This window comes from Microtus pennsylvanicus, chromosome 10 (genome assembly GCF_037038515.1).
Source record: "Microtus pennsylvanicus isolate mMicPen1 chromosome 10, mMicPen1.hap1, whole genome shotgun sequence".
NCBI lineage: Eukaryota > Metazoa > Chordata > Mammalia > Rodentia > Cricetidae > Microtus > Microtus pennsylvanicus.
This window is the reverse complement of record NC_134588.1, coordinates 45,650,136-45,665,167: the sequence shown is the minus strand read 5'-3', so window position 1 is coordinate 45,665,167 and position 15,032 is coordinate 45,650,136. Positions and strand designations below refer to the sequence as shown.

Here is a 15,032-nt window from a genome sequence, read left to right as displayed (position 1 = left end):
TTTGGGTTTGTTTATCACGTGTGGTTTGCTTTAATGGACACTTGTTTACACTGGTGAGAATGATCTAGAAGATACTGGAGAAATGGCCACTGTCGGGTTGTGGTCTGGAGCAGATGGGATGGATACTCTGGGACCCAAACGTAATCTTTACTGCTAAATGCTCATTTGCGGTCAAAAACCAGAGAGTGGAAACAGAATTGAGCTTTCCTGTGTAATTTTTAACTCTCTGCAAGATTCACTGATGTTTCCCACGCTTTAGGGACTATGGGTGTGAAAATCAGAAAAACATTCTTTTTAACCCCCAAGTAGGATCTATACATCTTACATTTCTTTTTTGTAATTTTAATGCAGAAAAGTAGACACAGTAATGTACATATTTAGAAGTCCAGGGCAAGGTATGGTAGGAGACACCATTACATTACTGCTACAGGAGATGGGCTAAGAGACGAGGTGATGTCTGAAGAATGGCCAAGACGTGGGCAGTGGCTGTCCAGGCGGAGGAACTAGCAGGGCCCATCAGGGAAATTCAGTGTGTGTGGAGTTCTGAGAAGCGAGAGAGTTGCTGGGGTTACTTCGTGACGTTGCATGTGGGTCAGGAGAGTCTGTGGGCTGATGCTCGTCTGAGGCTACACTGTGAAGGGCTAATCGCTCACAGAAGAATGTGAGCTGCGGGCCAGCGTTCATACAGTCTTTGTGCAGGCAGGAAACATTATGACATTGGCCATCAGAATGGGTTGGGCCTGGAGTCATCCATGCCCACAGTGTACTGAGGACCAGCAGCTCAGCATTCAGGAAAATCTTTAGAAATGAAGGTGAGCAGCTTCTAGCCCAGTGGTTCTCAACCTGCCAGCTGTGACCTGGGGGCAGAGGTTGTTGAATGACCCTTTCACAAGGGTGGCATATTAGATACCCTCCACATTAGATATTTACATTATGATTCATAACAGTAGCAAAATTACAGTTATGAAGTAGCAACTAAAATATTTTTGTGGTCAGAGATCGCCACAGCATGAGGAACTGTATTAAAGGGTCACAGTATTAGGAACCGTTGGTCTAGCCTGACCTGATGGACGAGAATCTGCAGCTTCAGATCCTGGAGTGAGTCCTAAGAACTTTCAGGTTTTGAAACCACGAGATTAGAGTATTTAAAATTGTTTTTGTTCATCCATGAAAGGGCACTAAAATGATTCTCAAGAGGATCCTGTTGGTAGTGGGTGTTTGTGAGAATATCCAGAAGAGAATCTGGAGGCTGGTGTGACAGGTGTGCTGACCTGTGTGTGGATTCAGTGAGAAGAAGCATTGTCAGCCACAAATGCTGGGAGCCCATCAAATCTGCAATTACTGTTCAGTTAGCCACAGGAATAGCCGAAAAGAGTACAGTCTGAAACATGCCCACAGCCTTTCTGCTTCCCAGAGGGTGGTTCAAGATTAAATAGGTTTGGGGAAAGTAGCAGTTAGGAAAATTGATTGTACCCTGGATGTGAAAAGCCGTGTTCATTACTTTAAAGTCCCACTGAACTTCATGGTACACCCGGAACTCAAATGTGGGTGAAACTCCAGGCTAAGCTGTTTTATAGGGCTTTAGAGCCGTAAGCACATGAGACCTTAACAAAGAGCTTCACACAGAACTCCCCTGAGGGGTCCGTCATCTGGGGACAATAGTCCTTTCCCAAGGCCTTGCGATGACTGGGTGGAAAGTTCTTGACCCCTTTGCTCAAACTGAGTTGCCTTTTTGAAAGAACTATGCCTCATGAACGCATAGTGCTTTATTTTATAATAGGTCACTCTGTCCCCCAGACTCCGGAAGGTTAAAGCCTTTTCTCTCTGGTGACTTCTTTCTTTCTTCCATTTTTTCTCGTTTTATTAATTAGTATTCCATGTCCCCATTATCTTTTTATTCTGTCTTTTCTTGTGGCTCTCCTGGCAATGTCCACCTCCAAAGATGGACACTGCTTGTTTTCCTGAGGAGAAACCAGGGAAGCACCTCCCGCATCTGTATGTGACCCTGCAGATCCCTCCAGCACCCCACACCTCTGTCCCCTGGAGCAGCTTCCTCTTGGCCAGTGGGGTGTAGAGAGCATGGTTTTGTGACACTGGTTGTCACTGGGTGGCTTTGTCCTCCAGAGAACATTAACCAGCATTTGGAGACACTTCGTTGTGCCTAAGTGGGGTAGTTGCTGCTGGCATCAGTAGGTAGAGAGCAAGGCTAGTACTAAACATCTTAGAACGCAGAGGACGGGGCTGTCCTTCACCCCAGCCCCTGGCATCCAGATATCCAAAGAGTCTGGAATGTTCGGATGGAAGCTCTATCCCAAGCCCCCTCCCAGGAGCTGCTTCAGTCCAGACTCTGCCCCTGAGAAAGCCTGCCAACAGATGACCTCTCCCCAGAGATGCTCAAGACCACTCCCACGGGGTATTTAAACAGTCCCGCCCCCAGAACAAACGCGTGGTTTTCTGGTCTTCCTTTCTTATCTCCTCTCTGGGGGGCTAGAAAGCCATCCGGGAGCCTTTGTAACCATTAAACCTGGGCTTTTTCTAATTCAGTCTCATTTGGTCTGATTTGGATTATTGTGTCAGTGAGAGGCTTATTGGGGTGCAGAAACTTTTCAGTTATCACACCAGGGCAGCTCCAAGCATGCTCGTTATCCATTTGTGTTCCTTTTTTCAGTTAGGTGAGTAAAATACTGAGGTGGTCTAGGCCCAGCCACATGGAAGGTAAAGGCCCACCTCCCGTTCCGTCACCCTGTCCCTCACTACCCACCTCCCGTTCCGTCACTCCATCCCTCACTAGCCCGCCTCCCTTCCGTCACTCTGTCCCTCACTAGCTACGTGGCCTCTGTGCAGTCACGTTACGTCTCCGAGTTTCAGAGTTTTCATCTGAAACTTGAACTCCTGGAGCATACACTATCCGAGTCCTCTTCAAGACAGTGAGAGCTAGCAGAAAATGTATTTAGTTTTTCAGAAACCAAAATCGGAGTTGTGGTCCAAATACTGTATTAGACTTTTGAGACATTCCCCTGACTGCTTTTCCATCTGAAGAAGCAGATGTCAGAAAAGAGGAGCCGGCCCTGACTTGCTTATCGAATCATGCCTGACAGCTGCTCACCGCAGTTGTGAGGAGCTGAGCTGAGACACTGTGTGTATGTGTGTGTGTGTATGGGAGGAGACACGACAGCACACTTCTCCTTTGATGGCCTCCGTTCCCTTGTGACTTCAGGTGGCAGCACGCAGCAGGAATCCAGTGGCTTTCTGAAAACTAAACAGCCCACTGCGGGGCCATTGCCTTCAGTTTCTGTGGACCTGGGCTGAACTGGAAGTAGGAACAGGGAATCACTATTGGATATAGCTATGAACACAAACTGTTTGCTTTTTCAGTTTTCGCTGTAAATTGAATGGGGATCCTTACACTTCATATAAACCTCCATGTACCAAGTTGCCATTCGATTCTGATATTGTAACTATGGATCTATTCAAGCTAGCAGAGCAGCGACCATAAAGATGGAAAAAATGAAAATCAGATGAAGCCTTAAGATGAAAGATTGGTTTGTGGTGCCTTGAACTCACTCTGACTCGTGTTTTTTACGGGTTTAAAAATGTTAACAGATTGCTCAGAGTGACTCCAACCCATGGAGTGCCCTGCCCAGCTCTGTGTCGTATCCAGAACTCCCAAGGCCAGCTGGCTCAACGAGAGTCTCGGGTTGCCAAGAATTCTGTTTCCATGGCTTCTAGTTTTTAAGACCCTTGCCACATGGGTGGCAGACTGGTGTTCAGACCAGGCCTATGTGGAGAATAAGGTGGGCTGTTCTGGGTTTTTGGTTGTTGTTGTTTTGTTTTGTTTTGTTTTTTATCTTAGGACTCCTAAACATGGGTATTATTTGAGAATCAGGAAGCCTACTTCCTATTCTGGAAGAAAACAGTCCTGCTCACATTCATTTCACCTGTGCTCTCTTCACCCTCCTGTTGGCATTTTTACATGATAAAATGTTGTCTTTTCCAACAGCAAAATTTGAACCAGATAGGAAGAAGGAACTTTTCATAGGACAGATTTACTGCAGCCATTGAACTCCAAAGAGAAAATGCAAAGAAGGAAGGAACAGTAACGGTCTAGCTTTTACATCACGAGTTCTTTGCAATGTATGCGATTGCTCTGTGTGTGTGTGTGTGTGTGTGTGTATGTATGTATGTATGTATGTGTGTAGAGGGAGACAGGGGAGAAAATGTGTGTATAACTTTATTTAAAGAGATTTAAAACTTCCCAGGCCTTGATGCTTTATTGCTTCCCTTTAATCAGAACTCTTTAATGTCGAAATAGCTCCTGTTTCCTTTTCTTTAATTGAATCGCCCCTTCCTCTTGGAATGCCAAGTTCTGTTTTCTCAAACTCTTTACCATAGCCATCTCCAAACTGTTGAAATCATCCATTTCCCTTCCACACGTTCAGAAGATACAAATGCAATCTTTCCCAGAAGCTGGGGGTACTGACGCTGGCGCAGGGACTGGTGAGGAAGCTAGCAAACAGTATCAGTCCAATATGTCAGGCACACTTTAGAGAAAAGTTGAAGGCTGGAGTTATTGGTGCCTGGGGAAATTGCAGCAGAAAGTATTTGAAAACTCTTCCTGGAATGTTTGCAATCAGTAGTCATTCCAGAAAATCCAGATGCCCTAAGAAGGCAATTGAAGTTGAGTGATTGTAAAGAAAATGGGAAAAGCCGAGATTTGAGGGGGAACCTCAAAAATGAGACATAAAACAGCAGAATCAGGCATGGAGATATACACCTGCAATATCATCAGACTTCAGTTTAAGGCCATCCTTGGACACACAGTAAGAGTCAGTCTCAATAGAAAACACAACAAAACAAAACACTACACCAGCAGTACATTGAGAATAGTAAAACCTCCAAATTTTGAAGAATTGAGGTTATAATGTGAAAGGAATATATATATATATATATATATATATATATATATATATATATCTTTTAAGTAAAAGAGAAGAAATGGAGCAGTATGCACATTAAAGAGAAAGTTGTTGTCTTTAAATATCCGTAGAGAGCAAAGAAAGATAAAAACTGTCATTTAAAACATCATCCCAGTTTTTGTGGGTCATGGGTAGCAATCTCCAGAGCAGAAATTGGTGCTCTAGTAACCGAAGAACAGGAATCAGTGATTTAAACTGAATTTAAACCCGTGATTCGACGTGAAGAAAATCAGCGAACTGGCAGTATTTTGTTTTATTTTTTAAGATTTATGTATTGTTTGTTATATGTGTATGGGTGTCTTGCCTGCATGTCTGTCTGTGCACCTTGTATGTGAAATGCCCTAGGGTGCCAGAAGAGATCTCCTAAAATTGTATTTACAGGCATTTGTGAGCCTCCATGTGGGCTCTTGGGAACCAAAGGTCCTCTGTAAGAACTCCTCACCAGCGAGCCATCTCTCCAGCCCCATGCTGGGATTTTCTCCCTGTTGGAAAGAGTCTAACGGACATCACAAGCAGCCATGTCTGTGGCTACTCAGCTCAGTGCCTAGACAGTGAAAACCATGCTCTGACCCCTGCTACACTAGCCACTCCCTTTGCTGCCTACCTGCGGTGTTCTCAGCTATGCACGGTGCTCTCTTAGTTACCTTGTTTTCCCTTGTCCTTCACAGATGTGCTGAGGTCTTGCTCTCACCTCATGGGTTCATCAGTTGAAGTTTCATCAAACTTGTGTGCTTTGGCTTAGTTCGGTGCCAAGGATTTGGAGTCAGGTTCAGCTGGGCTTCCCACCTCGGTGGTTTGCTCTCGGGGGCTTCCCATTTAGGAACAGGCATGGTGTTTGCCTATGGTTCCTCTCCCGTTAGTACTTCACAGTAAGGGGAGCACATTGGTACCTGAAAACCCAGACAATTTGGCATTAATGCCTTTAATTCCCACAGTTTTGCCCAGCTGTTGGCTTTATTGTAGCACCCCTAGTGGGGTCCCCAAGCAGCTGCTGTGAAATGTGGAAGGAGATGGTCTGGAAAGATGAAGGAAGGCCAAGCCAGCAGCAAAGGAGGGCTTGCTTCTGTCCTTGCTACCCAGTAGCACCGGACACCACCAACGGAATCTCCATCCACGGGGAAACGGCAGAAACTTCAGCAGGTTTTAAACAGAAGCCCCTGTTTATAGAGCATAAATTCCCTTCTCAGACTGTGGGGAGCTGGAGAGGGAGCTGTCGGGGTCTGAAGGGATAATTTTGGTGAGTGGTCGATGCTCCTTTCTAATAATAGCTAGAAGTTTTTGATTGCGTAGTAAGGGTGCACTGTGCACTCTGGAAATTCTCCTGATGACCTGTTATACCGTTCTTCCAGCTACCAGAGAGTAGCCTGGGCATCTGAGGAGCATGTCCAGGGTCGCACAGTACGTGAGAGTGCTTGGTTTAGCCAAGGCCAGGCTCTCTGCGTCATGGATCCTTTAATTCTTCCCCTGTGGTAAAAATGAAAATATTTCTCTTAAGTGTGGGAATGAAAGACAGATGCGTGAGCAACCTTGACTTTGGGTAATCTGTTTCAGGCACCTCATGCTGCCCCTACCTCACACAGCTCAGTTACCCCTGTGTGCCTTCCTGCTTCTTGTTCTTCCCTTGAGGCTTTTTGTCTTTTTAACTGACCTTGCCCTGTCCACCATGTCCACCCGCTCTGTGCTTAGATCTTGCTGTTGCCTTTGTTCGCACCCCCAGCCCTTGTCACAGCCCCTCCTTCCAATCCCACCACAGTGTTTTAATCCTTGTTTACCACAAACACCACAGTGTGACAATGGAAAGTGCAGGAAGCTGAGGCAAGATGACCCTGACAAGTCCAGATAGTAATGTTTCCAATCCTTGGGGAAGGAGAGGGGGAGAAACTTTGTCCCTCCCTTCCTTTGTTCTTTGTCAACAGGGAAACCATCTTGCTGGCAGCCTCTGTCTGGCAATCTACCCTGAGGTAGAGGAAAACCATTTTGAGACTTGGAGAACAAGGTGGGAGGGTCCAGCCCAATCAGGTTCAAGGTTAACAAAGTACTTTACACCCACCAGCAAGGCTTGGCAAAGGCACAGCCACGTTCCCTAAGAGGTGCGTGGTGCTTTTGGATTGCTCTTTCTGTTTGCTCAAGGCGGTGATCAGGTCTGTAGAGAGTGCCCTAGAATAAGGAAACATTCTGCTGTTTTTCCGAAAGTTTCTGTGTCTTATCTTCTGGCAGTGATTAAGTATAATATGTTATCATCTCAAATAGATTCTAGGGCAGGAAAAAAATACCTCCGAAAAGATAGCATTATTCTTTTCTTGTAGCGGTGATCTTAGTTTTGGCAATTACACATCATGGAAAAGATGATGTACCCCAAAAACTTTGTATTAGACTTATTGACTCTAGAGTGTTTAGTTGCCATTGGAATTTTAGGATAATTTTCTATATTTACTCACACTCCATGGGTTTGTCAGTCTGTGCTTGGAGCACAGCTGCTGCTTTGGTACCTTGTAAGTCCTCCCTGTGAGTCCTCCACACAGCTGCTGCTTTGGTGCTCTGTGAGTCCTCCCTGTGAGTCCTTTTGCAATAGGCAGGGAAGGTGATTCTTGCCAAGAATGCCTGAGGTAGAAAATGGCTGTTGTCGTTGGTCACCTGTCTGGTGTGTCTACTTAGATTCACCCCTCCTTTTAGACAGAGGAGTGCTACAGTAACCCACAGAAGAGTTGCCCTGGGAAAGAGGGAGGCCTCAGTGGTCCTCCTTAAAGTAGACTGTGGCAGCATCCCAATCTTTCCACCTGGTTTCAGTCCCTCCTCCAGTCTCCACCCAGTTTTAGAGATCACGTCTTCTGGTTAATACTCTAGTTTGTATGTCTTCGTGTGTCCTTTGGGGTGGTGTGTTCATGGGTGGGTATTTGTATGTGCATGTGGTCCTGCCCACAAGTGCTGTGTGTAGTGTTTGTTCAAAGCTGTGGCCTTCTTCCAGCAGGTGTGGGATTATAGATGTTGAGGCACAGCTTGTCTCTGTGATTGGTGGCAAATTATTTGAGTTGACTTCCATGAGCTGATCTCATCAAGCCATTCATCCTTTTTAGTCCCATTCTTCTGTGACCTTTGGTAGGTCATTGTAATCATATTATCAGTTATGTCTCTCTTAATGTGTCTCAGAAGGTCCTATTGATATGTCATTTGAAATCACCACTGATCAGTGGCAGGTAGATGCAGGTGTTTTCTATCCCTTCTCCAGTTAGGGGTCAGTGGGACTAAAAGAACAAACTCCAAGTTGACAGGCGGTCCTGCTGGTGAGGAATTGTGTCTCCCTTCTCCCAGCCCCTTCTCATTCTGTGCACAGGAGCAAGTGACTTCTCCAGTCGAATCGACACACTTGGCCTGTGCAGTGTGACTGCAGCCAGGATCTCCCTTCCTGCTTCTCTAATCCTCCCATTCGGTCCTGGTGAGAAGTGGAGCCAGGCCGGGAAGACGGAAAAGCTGCTGTCTCCTTTCCTCTGTCATATTTGCGATGTCCCTTTCCTTCTTGGAATCTTAACAGCCCCACATTTGTATCTGCTGCTTGTTCTATCGAGAATGGAAAGTTTCTTCCCAGGCCTGGCAAACATAAGGCTACTGTGAGCCTCGGGCAAGCATCCAGGCATTTCCAGAAAACTCCTTCCCTGGCACACCGAGGAGCACTGCTGATCAGAGGGCAAGGGTCTGCTTGTGTTCAGTTACGCTGTCTCTGTTCTTCTCTGATTTCTTCTTTCTCCCCCCCTTTATTCCTCTTTTGCGTGAAAATGCTTTTACTGTCTAAGATTGCACTGAACTCTGAAAACCTCCTTAGGCTAAGCTGCAGCAAGGTCACTGTTAGAGCAGATGGGCGAGCAGTTAAAACTCTTAGACTAAGGACAGAAGGGACATGAGTCTCATAGGGACCAAGGTCACTCCACGGTTACTCTTTTGGTGGCTCTTTTGAATCTGCGACTTTTCTTGGACGCTGGCTGCATGACATGCTTTGGGGAACCACTCACAATTGTACACAGGCATAAACAACACAAACATTTTACAGTTGTTTATACTCACAAGAACCTGAAAATTATTTAAATTATCTGCCTGCCAGTAGAAGAATCCTTAGATTCTTAGATGTGAGCCCGTGCAGTAGAACACGGTGTTCATGGGAACCATAAGATAACTGTGGGGGCAGTGACTGCAGAGGTGGCTGTAACATACTGACAAATGAAAAAGATGTTGATTTATATTTGCATATAAATATATTTATATACACCATGTATACTGAACGTGTGTGTGCAGCCCCAGAAATGCCTAGAAGCATATACTATGAACTGGTAACAAATCATGGGGTTGGAATGGGTTCCAAGGTGGAGTAGACACGTTGCTTTTTAGTTTGTGTAGATTTGTGAAAATTACTGTTTTGCAATTTTGTAATTTTTAAATGAGCAATTGCTATCAGTTAAGCAGTAATTGATACAGTAATATCACTAACTTACTTGTAAGTTTTTTTCTATTCTTTATTTCCATTTTCCTTTCTTTCTCCAGTCCCCTCTGCTTTGTATTGTTGAGACAAGATTTCCCCTTGTAACCCAGGCTGACTTGAAACTCACCTTGTAATCCAGTCTGTCCTGGAACCCAGGTGGTCCTCCTGCCTCAACCACCATAGTACTGCAGTTACAGGGAGGGCGGCTTTCACCTCATCTCTGCTCCTTTTGATTTCTGTCCTGTGCTGTGAAATTGCCACCTCTCTCTCCATCTCTCTCTCTCTCTGTCTCTCTCTGTCTTCTTCCCTCCCTCCTTTTCTCTCCCTCCCTTCTTCCCTCCTTCTCTCTCTGTCTCTCTCCCTTTTTCCCTCCCTCCCTCTCTTTCTGGTGTGTCTCTCTCTCTGTCTCTATCTCCCCCCCCCCCGCTTCCCCTGCTCTGTAGTTTGTATGTCTTTATCAGTATCATTGGAAGTCTGTATTCTCACTGAAGTGGGGAGGGAGTTGTGATGAATTCTCCTTTATTTTAAGAATCACAAAAGTGTTTTTACAAAGCTCTAGCTATGTATGCAATGTCAGGTTTTCTGTGTTCTGGTGTGTCACCCCAATTATGTACCCCTCGTGATTCTGGGCTTACTGCTTATCCAAAGGAAGGGAAACTGATCACAAGTTATTTTTTCATAAAAACTAATTATTAGATGATAGCTTGACTTTTCTTTGATTTATTCTTTGACAGTTTCATACATATGTATGTCTCTCTATCACACCAGCCTTTATGCTGCCCCTCCACACTTAGCAAACACCTCCCAGTCTGCGCTCTCTGGCCTTCGCGTACTCTCCTAATATTGACTGCTGCTAAATGTTTAAAATTATGATATTTAAGTTTGATAGCAAAAAGGAGCAATAATTAATATAGTATGAGGGCCCTCAAAATATGAAGCCACTGAGTTCAGTTCACACAGCCAGCTCCAGCTCTCCTCAGTGGATAGTAACGTTTACTCTAGTTTTTAATTATATAAGCAATTTGTGTGAAGTACAGTAGATAATTATAATTGTCCTTCTTGTGATTCTGTGGACAAAACCCAAACATACCTTGTACATGCCAGACAATCACTGAGCTCCACTCCAAACCAGCTCCAGAACCTTCTGCGCTTCTGGAGAGCTAGCTCAGGCTGTAGAATGCTTGCTGCACAAGCATTGGGACCTGGTTGGGTCCCCAGCACCCATGCTTTTAAAGAAGTTGGGTGTGGTGAAATGTGTCTATCATCCCAGTGCTGGAGAAGCAGAGACCAAAAGATTCTGTGAGCATGCTGGCCAGCCAGCCTAGCCTAGTGGTGGCCCCCCCCCATCTCAACAAACAAGGTCCTGAGGGGTGACACTGGAGGTTAGTCTGTGACCTACACGCATGCACGCACTCACACACACAGAGTTGGTGCCTTTGCCTTGGGATGCCCTGCATGCACTGGCTCCCCTGTTGTCTTCTCCAGCCAGCTTCAGCGAACGTCTTTGCTGTGAGGTTGTGTTATCAGGGAGGTGAGTATCTGTTTTTGGAGAAGGGAGTCAGCCTGGCATGGATCTGACCCTGGAGTGCTTTGAAGTCTTCTTTGAATATGAAACGTGGAATAATGGGACTCCAAACAGTTGACCCCTTTTGTTGCTCTGACTCTGCTTTCGAGGGAGAAGCTGTCCCCAGCTTAAAGCAACACCCTGGGTTACTGAGGATGTGTGTGTAGCATGCCAAGCACCCAAAAGGACCCTGGCTGTCTCTGAGCAATGGCACCTGATGTACCTTTATAAATCTGTCAGAGGAAACCGTGTTGCAGAACTTGCTTACCAAGGTTTTGTTTTTTTCTTTTCTTTGTTTTGTTTTTGTTTTTTGGTCTGTTTAATCCGTCAGACCTAACTTCTCTATCCCATAGTTCCTGAGGTGTGTTCTCATTGTAACTTGAGTAACAAGGATATAACTTCATGAGAAAATTTTTGTGCTTGTGCTGCCCCCCCATGACGTTTATAAGATTAAATTTACTCATTTCTCCCCCTTCACCCCCAAACATAGACATCTCTCTTCCACCAGATGGATTTCTGGCCTGATGGTGACCAGGTATCTCCTAAAACACGTGTTTTGTTACATTTATCCATTGACGTGTGTGAGTCTGAAGGGGTGACCTGAGCATACTACCGCACAGGTGTGGAGGTCGGGGGACAACTTTTGAGAGAAGCTTTTCTCCTTCCAGCACTGAACTCAGGTTGTCGGGCGTCACCTCGACAGCCTGGTTTTGTGGTCTTTAATTTGAGCAAATCCACAATTAGAGGGTTGTGTTCAGATTGCTTGGAAACTGCTTTGAGTACTCTCTAAATCCTCTTCTCATCAGCTGTTTGCCTTGGGTGGATTTTCCTAACAACAGAACGTTATCAACATCACCCCCCACCCCCTTCACCTTCCAGTTGTGGTGCCCAGGGCTTGTCCTGAGTTCCTCAATCATTTGGGTTCAGTGGCTCCCCATTTCTCCTCCCCAGTGCCATTGCTTCCATCCTGCGGGCCTGGCTTGACCAGTGTGCAGAGGACTTCCGGGAGCCCCCTCACTTCCCTTGCCTGCAGAAGCTGCTGGACTATCTCAAACGGACGATGCCTGGCTCCGACCCAGAGAGGAGAGCGCAGAACCTTCTCGAACAGTTTCAAAAGCAGGACGTGGATTCCGACAGTGAGTACCTGTTTGGTCCTAGGGAAAACCTAGATTGGGATTCTGCATTGTGGAAGGTCCCCATTTGTTGGCTGAATAAGAAACTCTGGTACCCTCAGAAACTGGGGTAGGTGTGAAATTATTCAAGTGTTAACTCAGGACCTTAAAGCTTTAGAGTGAAAAGGGGGATTTTCGAGACTGATTTTATGATTTTGCAGATTAAATTCTGAGGCCAACTCAGAGGAGCTAAGCCATTTCCTGGGGTTTCTTCTGTCACCAAGAATAGAGTTTCCTTGATTTTTTTATTTTTTTTTATTTTTTAACTCTCTGTTGCCAACACGGGCCATGCTGAACATGACCTGGCTACTTATTCCCTGCCTCACATCTTCTCTCAGATAAACCTGTCACAAACAGCGACACCACAGAGCTGGCAAGGATTCAAGCCCATTTCCCCTTTCAAAAGCTTGGAGGAGGTGTTTCTCCTTTGCCCTAGAAAGCTTTGCTGTAACTGTCCCCAGCAGCGTAGATTACCGTCATCTGCTCTCTCTAAGGGCCACGTCAAAGGAAGTTTCTGAGACTGTTTTTTCCCATTGGAGGCTGACCTCTAATCTCAAGGACAAATGCAGGGGCCACCACTGCTGGTCATAAAGTGTGTTGACTGCCAAGCTCTGAAGAAATTAGTCAAGAGGTTCCATCAGCACAATGGTACATCCTTTCACTGAGGTGTAGGGTAACAGTTTCCATGGCAACTGACCCATTTGGAACTTCTGATGGGTACTTCCTTGAAGTAATGCTTGATTTCCTCCATGAGGGAAAGGAAATGGGTCCTAACACAGATAAGGGACGCTACCCTAGAGCCAAGAAAAATACAGTAACTCTCCATTTCACTGGATACCTGTCGAATGGCTTGCACAGACTGGGGACTGGAGAAGGGGAATGTGATTGCATCATCTGGCTCAGATTGCCAAAGGCTTTGTATCTGCGATGACTTCATTTGCCGGGAATGCTTGAATACCCGGGAAGCTCCAGCTGCCAGACCTCAGCTCCCTTCTGGGCCTCTGGGCCTGCTTTGTGCTGGAGTGGGAATGCTGCGGGCCGCTGTTGCACTGGAACCCAGCTCTCCCCGCTGGGGCTGCCTCTGGCTCCTCGCCTAATTGGGGAGCCAGGGGAACCAGTCATTGGTTGTCTCCAGCTCAGGGACTGGAGGGCAGAGCTCTTTTGGCAGGCAGAGGCAGGGACAAGGGAGGTGGCTTGACTTTACAAAAACTTTTAGGCAATGCCCAAGAAGGAATCTTTTCCAAAGTATGGTCAATTATTCTCAAGAAAGCTCCAGGGCCTGTTTATGAAGTGCAGGCGCCATTCCTGAGTAGGGGTGTTGGGAGCTTGAGTCCCTTGTGCCCCACCCCTCATGTCTCACTAGCCAAAGTAACGAGGTTTCCTGTGGGTCTTCATGTTTCACACACCTTGGAGAGAGGCAGGTGCTGGAGCAGCCAAGTCCTAGACCGGGTTCCAGAGAGGATCATAGTCGTCACACAATTGCATTCTGGGTGCACACTAGACTTAGGGGTGCTTGAGTGAGCCAGCGAGCGAGTGAGCCAGCGAGCGAGCGAGCGAATGACCTCTATGCTTACCCTGTACTCCCCCTTGGCTGCAGCAGGGCAGCCTCTGCACTGTCTTGGAGGTGGGTGGTATACTGTATCTGTGGGAGGGATGGACGGCCCTCTTGAGCCTTTGATTAGCACATCAGATTTCTTATTTCTCCACTGAATGAGAAAGTACTGGAGCTGAGTGGAGGGAAAGTACTGGAATCTGGATCTAGCATCCTGCACATGGTGCGATTTCAGCTCTTTAATTGGTACTTACTCGTATCCAAGGTAACAGGAATAGGCACTGCTGCTCTCCCCCCTTTTCCCAGATATAGCCCAACCCATTCACATCAGGCCCTTAACTCCAGGGCCAGTCCGGAAATCATAGCTCTGCCCCCAGAGTAGCACATGGTACCTGATAGGATAAGGGATAGGTCTCTCATAGGTAGTTTAGAAGAAGCTGCACCGATTTGATGGTGCAAGATGCCCAACAACATCCATTCTGAAGAGAGAAAAGGCTTAAAATGTAAACATGCTGAGGAGGCCTAACACAGACCGGAAAGTCCGCCAGGATGTCACTGTGGTGACTAGAACCCCACCCCCACCCCCATGAGCAGTGGCAGGTTTGACAGGAAGGAGAGTGACAGGAATGAGGTTGGGAAACAACTCAGAAACTGGTAGAAGATTCCCGTAAGGGGACTTTAAGTGGTGGCTGGAGGCTTCTGCAGCTGGACTCAGTGACGGTTAGCGGGTGGTGGTTTTCTTTGACCTCTGCAGGCGATGACCCTTGAACTTTCTGATGATCGATGGCCAGCTGTAGAGGGTCCCAGTGACTTTAGTTTAAATTTATTTTACACTTTGTGTGCACTCTGGGTGGAAGCTGATGGCAACTCTGAATGTCTGAGTCTGAAATATGTTTGAAGGTTCTATGGGTCTCATGCACGTCTCTGAAGTCCCAATGGTCTGTCCTACCCGCCAAAGCCTGGCCTGCTTCCTCCTCACTCTTTTAGGCATCTGGTTCTGAGTGACCCAACAATCAAGGATTGTGTGTCTGGGGTGAAGGTGTTAGCTGGGTTAGTCCCGGAAATGATGATGGCGTTGGCGGGAGCCGAGATGAGGGTTGTGTTGCCTTACTTCTGCAGTCTTTGCCTAGGCTAGCCTCTGAATGGCCTCTCAAGGATAGCCCAAGGCCTCTGAGCCTAATAAGAATGAACCCACGGGACTGGATCTCCATTTGGCTCCAGTTTTGTTCTCATTCATCTCTGCCTGTAGTTTTCTGAAGAGTTAGCTCTTTTCTTCCCGAATGGAAGAAGTGCAGCTTGA

The 15,032-nt window shown here is 46.4% G+C and overlaps 1 protein-coding gene across 3 annotated transcripts in view; it reads left to right on the top strand.

The window, feature by feature from the left end:
- Rgl1 (ral guanine nucleotide dissociation stimulator like 1) overlaps positions 1-15,032 on the top strand; it is a 271,229-nt gene that overhangs the window by 219,997 nt on the left and 36,200 nt on the right. For all 3 annotated transcript variants that reach the window (XM_075988232.1, XM_075988230.1, XM_075988231.1), the window contains one exon: positions 11,960-12,144. In XM_075988232.1, coding sequence (XP_075844347.1) covers positions 11,960-12,144 — 185 coding nt within the window. The remainder of the gene's footprint in view (positions 1-11,959; positions 12,145-15,032) is intronic.